The sequence below is a fragment of the Pteropus vampyrus genome, unplaced genomic scaffold (genome assembly GCF_000151845.1).
Source record: "Pteropus vampyrus isolate Shadow unplaced genomic scaffold, Pvam_2.0 Scaffold39, whole genome shotgun sequence".
NCBI lineage: Eukaryota > Metazoa > Chordata > Mammalia > Chiroptera > Pteropodidae > Pteropus > Pteropus vampyrus.
The window spans coordinates 1,426,546-1,444,120 of NW_011888820.1; the positions used below are offsets into that span (position 1 = coordinate 1,426,546).

Here is a 17,575-nt window from a genome sequence, read left to right on the forward strand (position 1 = left end):
CTCTGAGGTTGCTGCAGGGACAATCACAGTAAATTATGAAATACCTCCAGGACAAAATTGCACTTACCTTATAGTTTCTGCAGGAAGGGTTGAAGGCATTAGTTCCACAGACAAACAAAGTATCATTGTTTTTCTTCAGAAGAACTTTAATAAAGTTGTGACACTCATCCTGAAAAATAATTCAAACTTTTTTGTAAGCAGTACATTAAACACAGAAACTTATTCTTCACCACATACGGTGATCTGCCATGTGACAGGTTAAAAAGAAGGTGGCTGAGGAACTCCTCTGTTAAAAGTTTGAGCTCCTCCTCCTGTTTACCAAAAGATGATATTGAGAACAATTTCCTTTAAATAGTAAATGAAAACATGGCACACAGTGGAAGAGTGTGTGTTTATGTCACAGAAGGAAAGCACGCCTAGAAGTGGCACCCTCCCATCATGTTAATTTTGATGCCAGATGCTCCAGGGTCTCTTGATGTACAAGGCTCCCGGCTGAAGTGTGTTTTTATGTTATTCTGTGACTAAAGGCACAAGCCCCTGTAAGCCTGCAGCAACCTTTTCTGAGCTCTTCTGCAGAGTCCCTGAGGCTTTTTGGACTGTGAGGTGAGCTACTGGAGGGGGCACTTAGAAGAGTCGGGGCAGCCAGCTTTGTGTCCATAATCCCTAGTGCCCCTAAGTAGTTCATGATGCAGCCGTAGCAGCAGCCGTAATGTTTCATCACATTAAAAGCAAACTATTTTTGCAAATTAAAGCCCTCAATAAGTGATGAAAAAAGCAATCACTGGGGGAAAAAGTATTCGCATGATCCATTCCACATCACGGGTCTACGGCTGGAGATAACAGTCAAAACCTTAACCCAAAGTGGCAGCTGCAGGAGAAATGAAAATTGCCTACCTTATGTTTTCCCTTCATTCTGCATGTGTCTACATCAGCCTGTCTAGATTTCCATGTCAGTTTCTGCATGGATCAAGAAAGAAATCAATTAGAGCCTAGAGGTTGTTGCATTTGATTTTAGAAGAGTTCCCTTGGGGAGACTAGAGGCTGAACATATATTTACTGAAAGCTTTCCACACTCTTTCTCCATGATTAATTCACCGTAATGACAAAAGATTAGAGATAGAAACGTTCATTTAATTTTGAACTCCTATGTATTCATTAAACTACAAAATGATCTCCTCTTTGAGATAAAGATGAAGGAGAAGGGAAAAAAGAATAAACAACAGTGTGGAAATTTCACATAAAATATCCAAATTCATCTACTAAATTATGCTCATTTTGATAAAATGTGTGTCCTTGCCCTTTCCTTTTAGTTGATAAATCAACTTTCATAAAGCAGGCTTTTCCCTTAAAATATGGAAGTAATTTTTTAAAAAATAAAGGAGACATTCACTTTAGGTGGATGAAGATTTAATTTGGGTAATGCTCTTTCACGGAAATTCATTGACTAAAGTGATTGTCTAGTTCTGTGGCAGATTTTATTAACTAAAGTACCTCCATGTGAAATTACAAGGGAAGCCTAGATTATATTTTATGTCTGTCTGAAATGGATAATGATCAAATTCCTGAACCACAACAGTGAAATCAAACTTAGTACTGCAAGACATGGAAACATAACACTGAAACATTTGTGGAACAAAACTTTACGTGTGAAAACTAAGATTTTCCTGGACAAATATGGCAGTATTTTATTGAAGGAATTTAGGAATTACATAAAACTTCAAAGTGTATATGCTCACATATTTGATGAATAAAATATGATGTACACAACTGTTTCTGAACATGTGTTAAGCCCAAACTTACCACTACATTGGGATTTCACAAAATATCCCAAATTATTAGCTATGTCATCTCAATCAATGCATTTAAAATACAAATTCTCTTCAAGAACTATCCTAAGAGCTTTCATTTCAGAAAGATGATTTTAAAACTACTTACTTTGCTACAGTAAATTTCTTCTGTGTATGATGTGTCTATATCAACTGTATAAATATGGTCCCTATAAACAAAGAGAGATTAATACAGTGTCAAACACAAGAGTCAAGACAGTTCATTTTCTCCTGTATGAGTGAGTATATATCTCATTCAAGGCAGATAAATCCATATCCATGTAATTAAAAAACAAGACATCCACATGCAAGAAAAAGGGAAGAGTTCAACCTGCAAGCGATTCCTCTGGCTCACATCCAGCACCTTCTGATATTGTGGCATCTTGCTATATGGGACACCATTTATGAAAACTTTCCCGTAGTCTCTCTCATACCAGAGCTACAACATCTGTATATCGTAGTTCAGGAGAGAGGACTGTGAAAGTTAAATTGGCTCAAAAACTGGAAGACAGATGGGTTCACATCCCCTTTCAGTATCTTCAAATCCATGTACCAGACACTTGGTATTCAACATGCCACATCTGTTCATCAAAGGGGCTAACGGAAAGCTAATCTCCATCTCCATCTCTCTTTGGAAAGTATGTTTTCAGCCTTGGCTCTGACGATTTGATTGACAAGATAGAAGATGATAAAGGTCAAATTATTTCCAGAAGCGACTCTTTTCTTCACACAACGATGGTCAATTAAGATCTAAACGGTACTTGAGCTAAAGTTTATATTTCTTGCTTCTGTTCACCTTCCTGTTTTGCTCCGAATTTAGTTGTCTTTACAACTTACTGCCAGTCTCCCCTCAGATGGGGAGAAACAGAATCAGCAGCTCAGGTGTGGGGCTATATTTAAATATCCCCTTCTGTTTGAGCTGAGTACAAGGGTGTTTTTGTCTGGAATTCAGAAGAAAGAAAAGAACTACACTCAACTGGGGAGATGGGGGACTAGTCAGGGAAAGCAAAACAGCTCATTTTCCCTTGAAATAACATTGACTTTTTCTAAAATGCAGGAAGTCCTGGGGCTGGAAAATTACCCACAACTTTAAACCAGGGACCTCAAGGCTCCCATGCAGACTTTCAAGCCCACTCATTACTCAAGAGAAAGGGGGGAGGGGAGAAAAGAAAGAAAAAAGGAAAGAAAGGAATTATCTGCTATCAGGATTTACTTCGATTTTTTGGAAATGTTTGCTACTGCTTTTAGAGAAGGTATAACAGAGAAAAATAAAAACAGGCTCTCTCATGTGAAAATAAAAAGGGCAAGACCTTTTCGGAACTATGTGTGAGGGGGGTAAGGGGAACAGGAAGGAGGAGGGGGAGGGAGAGGATGGGAGAGGGAGAGGAAGAGAGAGAAAATAAGGGTGGTAAGCGGGGAGAATGGGAGCCTGAGCCTGTTTTGTAAATTGCTGAATTGGGAAGTTCTTCAAACTTTAAGTAGGGTGTCAGAATTGCCCTGCCCTTTAATTTCCAGGCAGTTTTATTGCATTTCTTTATTACTTGTTTGACTTTATTGGTGGTGCTGTGGGTCAGGCTCATTATTGGAATGGAATTGCCTATTACTCTGGTATCAGGTTTGAGATGACTTCAGGTTTTCTTTGCCCTGCCGCCCCTCTAAACTTTAAGTAGGAGCTGAATATAAGAATTGTAAATTAACAGCTGATTACTATGCATTGGCAATTCCTCACAAAGCTCTCCAGTTGCCCCCTTCTGGCATGGCCTGTTTATGCTAATTAGCAGTTTAGAGATTAAAGGGAAAAAAAAGAACCTACAAGATGGATAATAATAAAGCAGATTGAAAGGGGTTCTTGCCATCAAACCTCACTCATTCCCCAGGTCCTGGATGGTACTGGGCTTCCCATTGCTAACAACAGTTGTCTAGAAGAACTGGGAAAAGCCTTCTGAAAACACAATCTGTGAATGAAATCTCCTTTTGGAGGATGGCAATCTTTTTCAACATCCAAGAGATCACATTGCCCAGCAAACAGAAACGGCGCTTTATGCTAAAACCACAGACCAGCGTCGGGAGTCACTCCCAGCCACGGGTGTATACACCCCAGGATTCATATGTGGCTCTTGCTGAATTAAGTTATTTGAACACAAACTGACTTAATCCTAGGTACTTCCTCTTCCCCCCTCCAGTAAGCACCACTGAATTGTGTAGCCTTGGCTTGAGCCCGGGGGAAGGATTTAACTTTAAATCCTGTTACTTGCTGCCCAGGAACCTGGATCTCTCAGGGCAATGTTGGGAAATGGGAAATTAAAGAGAGACCCTAAATATGGCAGCTACATAACCCTTTAGGAATCTTTCCAAGGGTGTGTACTGAAGGGGAGTGTCTGTGTAGAGTGAAAAGCAACATGTCAGCACTAGAGAACTGCAAATTTTACCTCTAAGAAAAGGCAAGTCTTTTTATAGTTTTTTCTTTCCGTTTCTTCTTTCTCCTTTTCTTGGGATGAGGGGTTAGGATAAAACTGTCTTGGTTTTAACAAGCTGGAATAATGCCACTTTTAAGTTTGTATAGCATCTTGCCCCTCGCTCATGTGCCACCCTGGACCTGCAGCCTACACCCATGTTAAATTACCAGGTGTCAGGGTGGTCTGCTATACCATTTTTTCCCTCTAGATACTCAACTGCAGCAAAATGAACAATTCATACAAGATTCTTGAGTCATCCTACTTCTCACAGATCCAATGTTTAATCATTTGTTTTGACCAGACTTTAGATAATTAGGTGCAACTATAATCTACCAGCCCTGTGACATTTAGAAAACTAAAAATGATATTTAAGAAGGAGCTAATATGCTGCCACAGAGGTGGCTATGGAGGACCTCATTAAAATGCATTCCAATGAACACGCACAGTGACTATGTTCTTGGGCAGCAGCTATTAGAAGGTTATTCCCAGGACGGACAGTGCCACCCCTACCGCTCAGTAGGTTGCACAGCATGGGGAGTAATGACAGACTCTAGAGCACGACCATCCTGGTTCAAATCCTGCCTCTGTCCTTTTTACCCAGTCGTTTCATCTCTTTGTACTTTGGTTCCCTCCCTTAAAACATGGGGATACTAGTATCTCCTTCTCATAAGTTCCCCACCACCACCCAGGATTTAACATTTATAAAGAACTTAAAATTATATTTGCAGTTTATGGGGCACATACAACTAGAATGTACTATGTAAGTTTCCATGAAGTAAAAATTTAAAAAAGTATTTTGGCATTGCTGCCTGTGACCAAATGTACTTGCAGGATATTTTAATTCAATTTTTTTTTTTTTTATCATGTTACATAGCTAGTCATTTCAGAACATCCAAGTGCTTTAAAAGAATCAAGCACTGTTGTTGTTTACTTGCTCTTTACCTATGCTCACAGCCAGATGACTACCACAAACACAATCTCTTATTTCTGTTCCCAGTGTGAAGTGATTAATCAATCTAGACTCAGTAGGACCACAGTGGAACTCCACAAGATAGTGCTCCTTGTTGCTGTTCATTTAGAATTATTTTGAATGAGCTACAAAACCCCCAAATGGGGAATTGTATATTGTTGTTGTTGTTGTTTTTTAATGCTTACAGCACCTGGTCTTCCTAGGTGGTCTCCCAACTAAATACTAACCAGGCCCAATCCTGCTTAGCTTCTGAGATCAGCCAGAATCAGGCACATTCTGGGTGGCATGGCCATAGACTGGGAATCGTATATTGTTGGAATCCCAAGAGACTTCATTAAAATAATCTAATCCAACCTCTCATTTGACAGAGGACACTGCAGCCAGAGAAATTGTGGTCCAGCTGAATTAAGAATTGTATTAAAATAAAAGCATAAATCCATGTAACCCTCATTTAGGCAGTATTCTTACCATGCCATTCAGCCTTAAGACATGGTATGTTTAAATGACATTTCCCTAGTGGATAAGTATTGTCTAACTAGATCCAAATCCAAATCAAGAACTCTTTGGGTGCTACTGCCATCTGTTAAAGTAATGATATACACTATATATTCAGTGCAAGAATACAAACAGGTTTAATATACACACACCCACACACACACTATATAATACATGTCTACACATTCAACTTGATTTAACAAAAAAGTATCAAGAAGTGCTATACTGGGTGCTCGAGTAAATATTTGCATGTATGTTCAAGATAAACAGTGGATTATTTGAGTCTAAGCTCTAAACTACACAATTATTTCTATCTAAATCCACATAAACAGACACAGATAATCTTGAACAAATGATTGCTTGACAAACTAAAACAGCCTTTAAATTAAATAATGGTTTGTCTGGGACTGTCATGATCTTTAAAATGATGCATAGCGGATACATTTAGGTCTTAGGACCTTCAGATACACAGGAGGCAGAGGTGAAGAAAAGGCCACTCACCTAGCAGCAATGTAGAGGGTTCTGTTCATGATCACAATCATCTGGATGTCCAGTCTGTGCCTCTGTGTGGTGTTCCGTGCTGGCTTGTGGCCCACAAACACCGGATACTGTTTTGTATCTGTGAAAAGAGGAGATGGGGCAAGAAAGAGAAAAGGAAATCAAGCCAAGAATTGACAAGGCAGGGAGAGGAGGGGGACCGGACACAAAACAAAACCATATTTAAGTCAGACCATGCCACAATTTTTCATCTCCAATGAGTCTATTATTTTAGGAAAACCTATGACAGAAGAGTACTATGGATGATCAAGTTACAGTTTCATTTCCAAATGATAATAAGCCTGGAATTATATTTCTAAGTGTCAGAATTTCTGACTTGTCCCTCTTTCTGGGGCTTAAACTTGCAAGTGAACCCTTTACATGAAGGTGCTCTTTTCTTTCAGTTTTCTTTTCATCTTCTTTAGAGTGCTAAGCCTGAGGGGCAGTCTGCCAAAGATCTTGTCTCGGGACAAAACTATTTCAAAGCAGCCTTCCCATCAATCACCACAAAGGCAATGTGGTCTGGAGGCGAGAGCCTTAGTCCAGGAGCCAGAAGAAAAATACAGTCTCCACAGGCGTCCAGTTGGAATAATCTACCATTGAAGGCAGCCCTGCTAGGTCGGTTGGCATTCTAGGAACTGTGGGAAGTTCACTCTTGAGTTAAGCAATTGGCTAATCTCACAGAAATGGGCACTTTGACAGGACAGGGTCAAACTGAGTGTAGCCAGTAGAGTGATCTGGAATTTTCCCTGACTTAGAGAGTCAATGGGCATATTTCTCCTCTCTTACAGTTCTCTTTGGTTGAAAGCGAGCAATTCGTAGTAATATCTGACCTTCAGAAATACCTACATCTCAAAAATCTGCCTTTAAACCTACAACCCAGAGCACTGGCGTTCCTCCAAAGAAACTAAGGAGGAAAGAAAGATGAGTCACATTTAAAAGGCAGTTGTTTTCCGGGGGGTGGAGGCGACTGATAATTGCTCGAAAACCATTCACAGATTTATATCAGACCCCTCACTTTAAATCCCTGTAGTATCTGAGCATGACAGGGGGTATCTTACTAGTAAAATACAACACACAGGTAAAACTTTCCTCTTTTAAAGAATCAATGGAATTCTAAATCCTGTTGTTTTCTACCTTTGACAATGAAGCAGAGACCAAAGGAAGGTTATATAAACCGTCGAAACGGATCATCTAAATTGACATTCACTCTGCCCAAGTCTAGCAATAATATAACTTCTAAGTCTAAAAAAAGTTAATTTTGTCTCTAAAGTTAACTCCAAAGCAGTCTTATTATTTTCTTTCTTATCTTGTAACGATGCCCATATATTAATTACATATGAACATGCACAAACAGTGGCAATGCCCAAGTGAGAGTGATATTCTTCCATAGCTGGTTTTCAGGCATGATCATGGCCTCTTTGTAGTAACTGAGACTTCACCGAAGGCACTGAGGAAAGTTTCAAATCCTCACACGTGTCCCACAACAACATTTAACAGAATTATAAAATAGGCATCCCTCCGATTTGACTAGACTTGAATTAATTTTGCCACCTACACAAGTTAAAGTGACTAACAAATCTCCTATTTTACTAAATTTTTAATCTTTATGGTTTACTGGTTGATGCAGGCTACAGCATTCACAAAGGGAGAGAGTCAGAGTGAGACTGTGGGTACTTACAGTTGCCATGCGAAATACTGATTGGCTCAGAATCTTCTGGGAAACCAGCCCCAGCAAAGTGTAGCAGTGTGAAATATAGCAGCAAGGCTTCTGACCTCATAGTAGTTCAGCGGGGAGACTTTATTTCTCTACTTCACCCTGCCAAAGAACAAAGAGGGAATTTTTTTTTTTTTTTGTAAGTCAGCTTTATTCAACACCATACAATAAAATGGCCTTGAAGATAAATTTGAGAGAAGAGGGGCCTCTGCTTCATATCTTTTCCATTCTGAATTCACTGATTATTGTTTTACGTAAGGAATCTGTATTGCTGCATCCTCCTTCCCCAGGCATCTGAGCCCTTTTGCAAAACTTCTTCCAAACATGGAATATAGAGCCTTAGTTCTTTTGTCCTGAGCCACCTTTAGGCCATTATATTATAGGTGACTGCTTCACAATTATGAGACTGCATTACAAAAAATGTGGACAACTGAGGAAGCTTATTTTTTTTTTTTTTTAAGGTAAATACTTTTCTTCTTCTCAGCAGGTTTATAACAGCACGTCATTCCCTAGACATCTTTTGTTTGGCCAGCCCAGGATCTTTAAAAACTTTGTAGTTGCCAGTATTGAAAAACTAGAAGATTTCTAATCTTCTTTTTATAAAAATCAGAGTATCTTTCTTATTGACCTAAATGACAGTTCCTCTCAGCACCATACCCCTACCACAATCCCCTCCCCGCCCCACACACACATATACCCATAACTGGCCCTGTTCACTTATTTCCATTACCTGTTTGATCCCTTAGTTGACATTTTCACTCCCAGTTTATATAATTCTACATTAATTCTAAAGTGACCATCGACATAAATAAAATCACCCAATTTATGTTTAAAAAGAAAGAAACGTATCCTTTCAGACTCTGAAGAATACCGTAGGGTGAATCTGAAACCACACTGTTGATTTTAAAAAATCTGAAACCACATTGTTGATTTTAAAAAATCATCTTTCTGTATATTTTAGTCTCATATACTACCTTGCAATGATATAGTAGTGAATAAAAATGCCAGATATACTGTTCTACCCATCTGTATTTTCTTAAAGATGCTCTTTATGTATAGAAAAATTCTCTCAAATTTTAGAAGTGAAAACCATCCCATATGGAGCTGCTGGTTACAGTGTAAGAAGGCTCATAATATAGTAAATACCGCATAATTTTCAGGCATATTTCAGATAAGGGCTGATTTATCGGAGAAATTAATGTAAAATGGGGATATCTTTTCATCTCTCCAGAGTAGTAAATCCTTAGAAGTAACCTGCCAAAGATGATCTTTTTTGAACAAAATTATTTTACAGTAGTCCATCAATCATTTAAAATTTGTGTGTAGAAAAGTCAAACTTAGTTACTTTGATATCTTTGAAAGTTAATTTGGCAGGCAAACTGCTAACTTATGCTTTTTAGAATACCACTTAATATAAGATACCTATGTCTTTCTTCTTCATGCCAAAAAAAACATTAACAAGTCCTGAGTGTTTCATCATAACTTATAATTTTACAGACACAGCCGGGTCTTAATTATTTCTTCAGTTGAAAAATGCACATTAATTAATTGCTTTATCTTGAAAATCGAAGAGGGAGAGAGGTTGAGAGAAAAGCCTAAGCAATTCCATCTCTCCAGCTCTGATGCGTAGATTAAAATTAAACTTTAAATGATTACTTGTCAAAAGATCGATCCATTACAAGAGTCAGAAACATGTATTTACAGACAGGTTAAAAGCAACAGTCCATTCATTCATTCATTCATTCATTCATTCTCCAGTTCTTCTCTTCTGGAGAATTTGATCCTAAAGAGAAGTTCCGAAGTGCCCTTATTTGCTTCTCATGGCTCCTGTTTAGTAAAACATTAAAGAAGTGAAATCAATAATAAGAGTTAAGTAAAAACATAAACCAGACATCAGTCAGCTGTTACATTTTAGATGCAAGAGTATATGGGGAAGAGGAAGTGGCAACATTTACAAGGGCTCACAGGCAGCATTAATAGGATTACACAGAAGCATATTACCTCAGAGAGTTTGTAGCATGTTATGGGAGAATAATGGGAGACTCGAAAGGCTGATTCTTATTCCTTTAGAAATCTTTGGTAATATGTAAACTTTTAAAGATTAATTTTTCTTGACATGACAAATGAGTATCCTTCCACAGTAGCATTCATCTTTGTACCAATGTCCTACGAGCTAACGAGATCAAAGTCCTGCTATTTTACTTCTCCCAGTTTTATCTTTTTCAGTCTTAAGATTGCATGGGTTAGATGCAACATTCTCGACCCCAGAGGCTGGCAGGAAGAGCAAGGAATGTGGAAGAAATCTGTTATACAATTGAATGGCCTCTTTCGGTCCTTACACATAGCCAGGATCATGACTGAGATGGGTTATTTAAATACCTCCAGGTTTACAGTAGGGCTCTATGCCAGGAAAAATAGCTGTTTTATGTGACTTTCTATCATCATATATATCATCAGGTTGTTAACATGTACATCATATGGGTGAAAGTGTCCTAGAAGTAATGGTTAATCTTGCCCAATCTACATGAACATGCTACAGTTTTTTTCAGCTGAGGTTTTGATGTATTATTCCCTCCCTACACGACTTTGGGCTCTAACCCCTGTAAATACGTAGACAATATATTTTCTTGTTGAAATGATTACTTTGTGGAGCAATCCCAATTTGATCTCACATTATCGCTTTCCATTCTGCAAAACATGGGATGGTCTTCCCGCTAAGACCACAGCAGTACAGCAATACAGACTTGCACTAGTCCGGAGAACAAAAACAAACAGGAACTTTCCACTGAGTTTCAAAAGCCTGAGCTAGCTGGACTGCTGCAATTAAGCGGTTGTTTAATCCTTGAAACTTTGAAAAGTGCTTCCCACAGATAGTGTATTTATAGGCATCTGCAGACATTTGTTGATTTCCCTCTCTGTGACTATGCTTATATAGTTTGAATATGACTTAAGACTACAGCGGTTATCCAGAAAATTAGATGATAAGAAAACTATAGATATGGGGATTCTAAACAAAAGTAATTAATTTACTTCAAAAGTAAGCTTATTGTGCTTGAATTTTCCATCTAATCGTCTCAGCCTTCCACTATTCGTAGCCTGAAGAGAAATGCCCTTTGTAAAATACACCATTACTATAAAGTTATAACTCTTCTCCCACAACCCACAAAATTCATGGAAAATCTCAAGAAAGTTCTTAATTTTAATAGGCATCTGTTGGTGAATTTATTAGATCTACTTAGGTTCAACTAAAATTAATTCTACTGAGTCAGATGGGTAAGAATTGTGTTGACTTTCTACACACTCTGAGCTGAGACAAAAATTCTTTTTCCTATAAATTTCCCCCTACCGTTTTTAAGACCAAACTGAATAATAGAACTGTGATGCACAAATAGTGTTATGACTGTTGGCTGCCATGAGCTAAGTGGACTGTGCAGGATGCTAATTGGCCAGGAAACTAGCCTTCAGGTATTCTACACTGAGGACCAAACAAAGGGGGCTAAAAAGAGGTCTGTTTGAAAATCCTCTGACTACATTTGTGTTGCTAATTGTTTTTAAACTGGTCAAATATTTTCAATAACTGGAACTTCCACCCACCCCTCCCCTTCAAACCCTCATCATAAAGCAGGTCATTGTGTTAGAAAAGCATGAAGCAATCGAAATGTCCTTAGAACTAGAAACGATTATAAAATCAGAGAATGACATCACAAATTGCCACATCTTACTTCTGATTAATCAGGTTAATTTTCTAAGAGCCGCTAGGATGAAGAAGCCATGACAAGCCTACCCAGCCAGAGCGCCAGTCACACTTACCCCAACACTAGTTCTAATCCTCTGCCCAACTAGCTATTCCCTCAAATCCTGTCCCGGAAAATTTTAGGGTCACAAAACTGGTAGGACTTAGCCAAAATTGGCTCACGGAAGTCAATGACAGCATTAAGAAAAAAAAATAGTTGATTTAATATACAACTCTAGATTGCTGGCTTCTTTAAACAAGCACACACACACACACACACACACACACGCACACGCACACGCACACACGCACACACGCACACACACATACACACACAGATCTGGCCTTGCTGGCCAACATCCTACATGGCCAACACTCCAGAGCTGAGCAGTGGTTGCCCAAAGCAGAAGGGATGGCCCTCTCCAATTGGAAACATTCCACCACTCTCCATTGTCTTGGGAAGCCTTCCTTACCCACTAACCTTGCTGCCCGACCCCTGAAAGCTCTGAAGGCAACCTCCATGCCACTCGGGAAAAGCATACCACCATTGCTGCATGAAGTATTCTGCTCGTCTTTACCTTTTCCTACAAGCTGCTGTGTGTCAGCCTTAGCAAGTGAACCTGGTGGGACTCAATGTGTACATACACAAATGAATGGGTGTTGCTTGTTCTAAAGACCCATTTGGGCTGCTTCTTGCACTGTCTACATGTCTGCCTGCAGCAAACAATTCATCAATGCACCGGCATTTGGGTTGGGTGTGTGGATATAATTTGTGTCTGATTTGGTACAACAGCATCTTCCAGAATGCTAGCATGCAATGAACATTTTAATAATAAGTGTAAAATGGTGATAAAAGTAATGGGAACTGGCAAATGCAAAATGCTCTCGATAGTAACTTTTAAGTGTGGCCTAGAAATGAAAGAGAAATGATCGTAGTGGCACTTTTCCTATGAGGAAAATCATTTACTGTCATGTTTCAGTAATTCTCTTAAAAAGCACATTTTCTATTGACATCATGGGAAGTTTTAAAGGTAATCAATAATTCACGCCGTCCTTAATAGAAAGAAGGACACGCTAATAGGGTGACCCTGGGCAAGTCATGTAGCCTCACTGGCTCCTTTTTCCTCACCTGTAAAAAGAAAGAATATAAAATGTAATGGCCTGTGAAACCCCTTCAGGCTCTGAGATTGTACAATTCTGGGCAATTCTGCCCCAATGAAGAAGGGAGTCGGTATGTGATGGTGATTAGGGAGGACAGTACATGCAGTGACCCTGAGCCAGGACACTCCATTGTAATCCATTTCCAAGGCCAGGGACACCATGTGGAGGTGTGGGATTGGGAGGGAGGGTTAGGAGCTGAGGCAGAGTGGGATACTGGAGCTCCACCCAGCAAGAAGTGTCACCAGACTCTGGTGGTGGTTATGTCAGGCACTCTCTGAGATTACTGCAGATATCAAGCTTAGAAAAGGCTCAATGCACCTCGGCCAGCCTCTCTTTGACGAGATCAGAGCTGATTTTTTCTGTTTTTTTTTTTTTTTTTTTTCTAGTTGCTCCTAATCTGCACATGGTTTGGAAACTTGGGGTAATTAGAGTGGTACTGAATGTGGCAAATGTGAGGATGAGACAGGCTCTCTTCGGTTTTGCTCTCAGCAGAAGGCTGTAGGCACAGCATGAAAGTTGTGAAAAGTTCCTCAAGCCGGAGCAAAGAAATCCCAGCATGTGATACTGCATTAGTTTCAGTATCAGGAAAAGTTCAAGTCCTGTAAATAGTTCTGACCAAATAGACCACTGTTGTTACCATTTAATCATATTCAGAGTTTAGTTACATTTTATACAACGGATAACATTTTCATTTCTATTGTTCCAGCCTGACCTCCTCATCTTTATTTTTACAGTGTGATTATCTTTAAAAATCTGATTCAAAATTAGTTAAAAGCTCCTACATGAAATCGAACTATTGCCAATAATATAGGGGAGGAGAAAGAGCAGAGGGTAAAAACATGGGGTCTGAATCCCTCTGTTCCACTTACTTGCTGGAACCCTCGGCAAAATGCTGAAACTCCTTGAACCTCAGTTATCCCCATCTTTTAGAGTGGGTAAAATTGTTTCTCAAGAGAGGCCGTGAGATAATATACATAAAAATTGTAGCTTATTCGTCAGTAAAGATACTAAAAATTGCCTTTTAATAGCTTTTTTTGGAACCCCTTAAGAAATTCTCAGTAGGCTCCAGATCAGCAACTGGTATTTTTTACTTCTTCAGGGGAGAAGAAGCCTTCTTATTCTCCTTCCCTCCCTTCCTTCTTCTAGGTCACTAAGTCTCCTATCACAGGAGGTGGGCATCTGGTAGAGGAAGGAGAATCTTTCTCAGGATGGCATAACTCATATTGTGTGATTTTTAAAATGGGAATCACAGCACCCACACATGTGCAAAGGAAAATAATGATTTGGGAAATGGACAATGGATAGGGTGGAGTGGAGGTTTATTGTGCACCTTCTGTGTCCAAGGTACATATGCATATTATCTTATTTAAGTATCACAGCAACCCAGGGAGGCAGACAGGCTCCATTGTGCACACAAGGAAACTGAGGCTCAGAGTGGTGAAGCAGCAGATCCAGACAGCACACAGTGTTTACAGCACTCCATTAAGAAGGGAAAGCCAAGATGCAAACCCAGGCCGGTGTGACGCTGAAGTTTATGTCCTTCCCAGTACATCGAAGAAAGAGAAACGGAAGGTTAGAGAGAGGTGCTAGCATAAATGGAAACTGCACTTAAGATAATAACTGAACACAGGTTGATGCATCTATGCTTATGCGGACAGAGTGGCTGAAAGTCCCTAATGGCTTCAGCAATAAAAACCTATAAAAGGAGTACACAGTGGCTTGTAAACATGTAGGCATGCAAAGGCTCATTCTACTTTATGGCCCTGTGATTGCAGGCTTAAGGTGATAGGAAAGATGCAGATGCTTCTCAACCACAGTTTTAGGAGGAATTGATTATCTCGGGACACCACTGTGTTAAGTGAAACCACTTGCCCGCTTATAGCCTCCTAAATCGTAATGTTTTGAAGTCAATGCATCATAGAGAACAGTGTCTGTCATGAAGGGAAAGAACAAGGCTGGCTGCTTCAGTAGCTGATAGGATAAACTGATTTGGATACTCCTCACGTCAGAGTCAGGAACCTCTGCCCAGAAGGAGGTGGGAGAGCAGGTGTTTCTGCAGAAAAATCCAGCTTGCTGAATGCTGGAGACCTGTCTCAGAGATCTGAACTGCTGATTATTGCACCAAAGGAACATTTCAAGAATTAAAGAGTGTTTAAACAGCAGGTGTCCTTCACTGACCTGGACAGCCCTGTTTCCTGGAGGATGCTGCTGTACACAGAATGCATAGCCATGCCACAGAAGAACATGTCCCAAGTGGAATGAGAAACAACTTGGGCCCACTGATTACGGTCGAAACCTTTACTGTATACCCACCTAGTCTTCAGGGCCCACACTGGCTACCTGTTCGGTGATATTGCATTAAGACATAAGGTTCATGCAAATGAGAAAAAAATAGCTCTAGCTTCTTAATAAAGCATTTGGCCTTTCTCTCCTCAGCCATTAGCAGAGACATAAAAAGATCCATTTCAGAGGAAAGAGAAATGCCACAGACCTAACTTCAACACATTTTGGAGAATGATGGTAGCATTCAATAGAGTATAATAATAAATATCGACTGTGTATAATTGATGTTCCGTTTTAGATCTAAAACCACTGTCACAAAGGAGGAGGAAAAGAGCTGTGAATCAGAAGTACTTTCAGGAAAAAATTTTTTTTTTTTTTACAAAAATTGAGATTGGTTGTAAACGTATTATCTTTTGAAGGGAGAAGGAAAGTTTGGCTTTCAGGATATTCTCTGTTATGGCAGTTTCCTTTCTCTCTACCAACACCCCCCACACATACACACATGCCCACACACTCTTGAGCCAGTGCATTTAATGCACTTTGCTTAGATGTTTCAGATATAGTCAAATGACTTATTAGGGCTCTGCAGTTACAGTCATGGTCTTAGCAGGCCTAAAAATACTGTGGCAAACTATCTTGATCTCAAAAAGCTGCAACAGTCTTAACCTCATTTACTCATGTCATAACCAAGTTTTTCTCACCTCCATCGTTTTCAACTTTTATAATATTGCTGAACTCAAACATCTGCTCCAGAGGCAGAAACAAATACCCTTTTATTTTACCGTTGAGGAAACTGAGGCCCTGAAAGGTGAGGTCACTCACCAAATGTGGCACAGTTCAAAAGTGGCAAAGCTGAGCAGAAACTAAGGATGCCTGACTCTTCCACTGAGCGCTGTCCCTACATTACACTGCTTTCAGAAAGAAAGCTGAGATTCATTCATTCCTCCTTGGCTTGCTGCCTGATGTTCATTACTTCCTTGCCTGATTTCCATCTTACCGATTCCTTGTTTTCTGCTGGGAGCCAGCTCTGTGCTAGACCCTGATGAAGACAGAGATGGGGACAAAAGATCCCCTTGTACTGCCCCCCCCCGCACCCCCCCCGCCAGAACCTCACTCTTTAGTAGGTGGGCCTGACAGTTCCTGCCCATTGTCCCAAAATAGAACACAAACAGACAACCATAACTTTTCAAAAAGAAATTAAAATTCTTTTGGGAAGAATATTGCCTGGAGGGCAAAGGTGTTACAGAGGTATACGGGTGAGATGATCCACAAAAGCTTCTAGCTGGAGAAAGCCTTGGCAGGTTGCACCATGGTTCACTGTGGACTGTGGGGTTTAGAGGAGGGGCAGGTAGGAGCAAGACATTTTGTGTAAAAGAACTAGGTCAAGAGAGCAGGGTGTTAAAATGAAAAACTCCATGCCAATTGGTCTTTCAGAAACTTGAATTGCACCATTTCACTTTTTGCTTGAGGAATTTCAAATATTTAGCTAAAGTAACGGATGAAGTTTTCCACTTCATCCAAAGTTTGGTTTAATAATTATAACAGAATAAAAATTGTGTCTGAGTACTTTTTTTTTCTAAGAATATGGCAGAAAAAGAAAGGGGTGGGGGAGAGTCCATTATCTCAGAATATTGATATTTATTCATTTGAGGTACTGATGTGAGTTATTTTCACATCCCTCTCTCTAGGTTTCTGTACATTTGTAATTTCATTAAAAATGAAACAGAGAGCAAAACTAACATGCTTAAATTGAAGGCACTTTTCCTTAGCCCTTAAAAAAATATTTGTAGAGTGACTTTACGTAGAGATACCAGTGACTGGAGTTTTCCATGAACCTTTGTCAAAATCCTGAGCTGGTTTAAATTAATAGACTCTATCAAATAGAGCAGTCCCTGGCCTTTGACAAGATGCCTCTCCCTGATAATTTCTCCCGTTTGCTCTCAGTGTGGTTATTAGAAAGCAGAATCTCACCGCCCCCTCCCCAGCCCCCAACTCTCACCTTCCCGCTCCTCACCTGGCCTGGGGCTGCTCAGGCTTAGATGGCTACAGGACGTGTTCTTGCCCTGTTTTGGAAGTCAACTTCAAACTTGGCTTGGAGAAAAATAAAAACAACCTGCAAGTCTCTCTTCCTTTGAGCTCTGAGTAATAGCCCCAAATAACAATATCACCAATCACAGATGACTGGAACTTTGAACACTACAAACTTATTAGTTTTTTTTGGTGACAAGTCTCAAGATCAGGAAGTGAAAAACATTTCCTTGACCTAAACTTTTCAAATCAGTTTCTCCGGTGTTCTCTGCGTGTCATTTTTCATTGTATTTCATTTCTTCCAATGAGCTCTATGCTTTTCCAGTACTCTGAAAGCCAAAAATAGAGTTTATATTTGACTACAAGCTT

General features: G+C 39.7%; 1 protein-coding gene and 1 pseudogene across 6 annotated transcripts in view; both read right to left on the reverse strand.

Moving 5' to 3' along the window:
- SEMA6A (semaphorin 6A) overlaps nucleotides 1-17,575 on the reverse strand; it is a 121,668-nt gene that overhangs the window by 51,945 nt on the left and 52,148 nt on the right. For 4 of the 6 annotated variants that reach the window (XR_002779852.1, XM_011358264.1, XM_011358265.2 and 1 more), the window contains exons 2-6: nucleotides 7,966-8,103; nucleotides 6,249-6,366; nucleotides 1,936-1,996; nucleotides 895-957; nucleotides 68-169 (exon numbers count right to left, since the gene is read on the reverse strand). Coding sequence is in view for 5 of the 6 variants with exons in the window: in XM_011358264.1 (XP_011356566.1) it covers nucleotides 68-169; nucleotides 895-957; nucleotides 1,936-1,996; nucleotides 6,249-6,366; nucleotides 7,966-8,065 (444 nt within the window). In the remaining variant the exon portion in view is untranslated. Of the gene's footprint in view, nucleotides 1-67; nucleotides 170-894; nucleotides 958-1,931; nucleotides 1,997-6,248; nucleotides 6,367-7,965; nucleotides 8,104-17,575 lie in introns of those variants that run through there. The other 2 variants (XM_023529563.1, XM_011358266.2) reach the window with 2 other exon arrangements.
- Nucleotides 5,431-5,549, reverse strand: LOC111738551 (annotated as a pseudogene).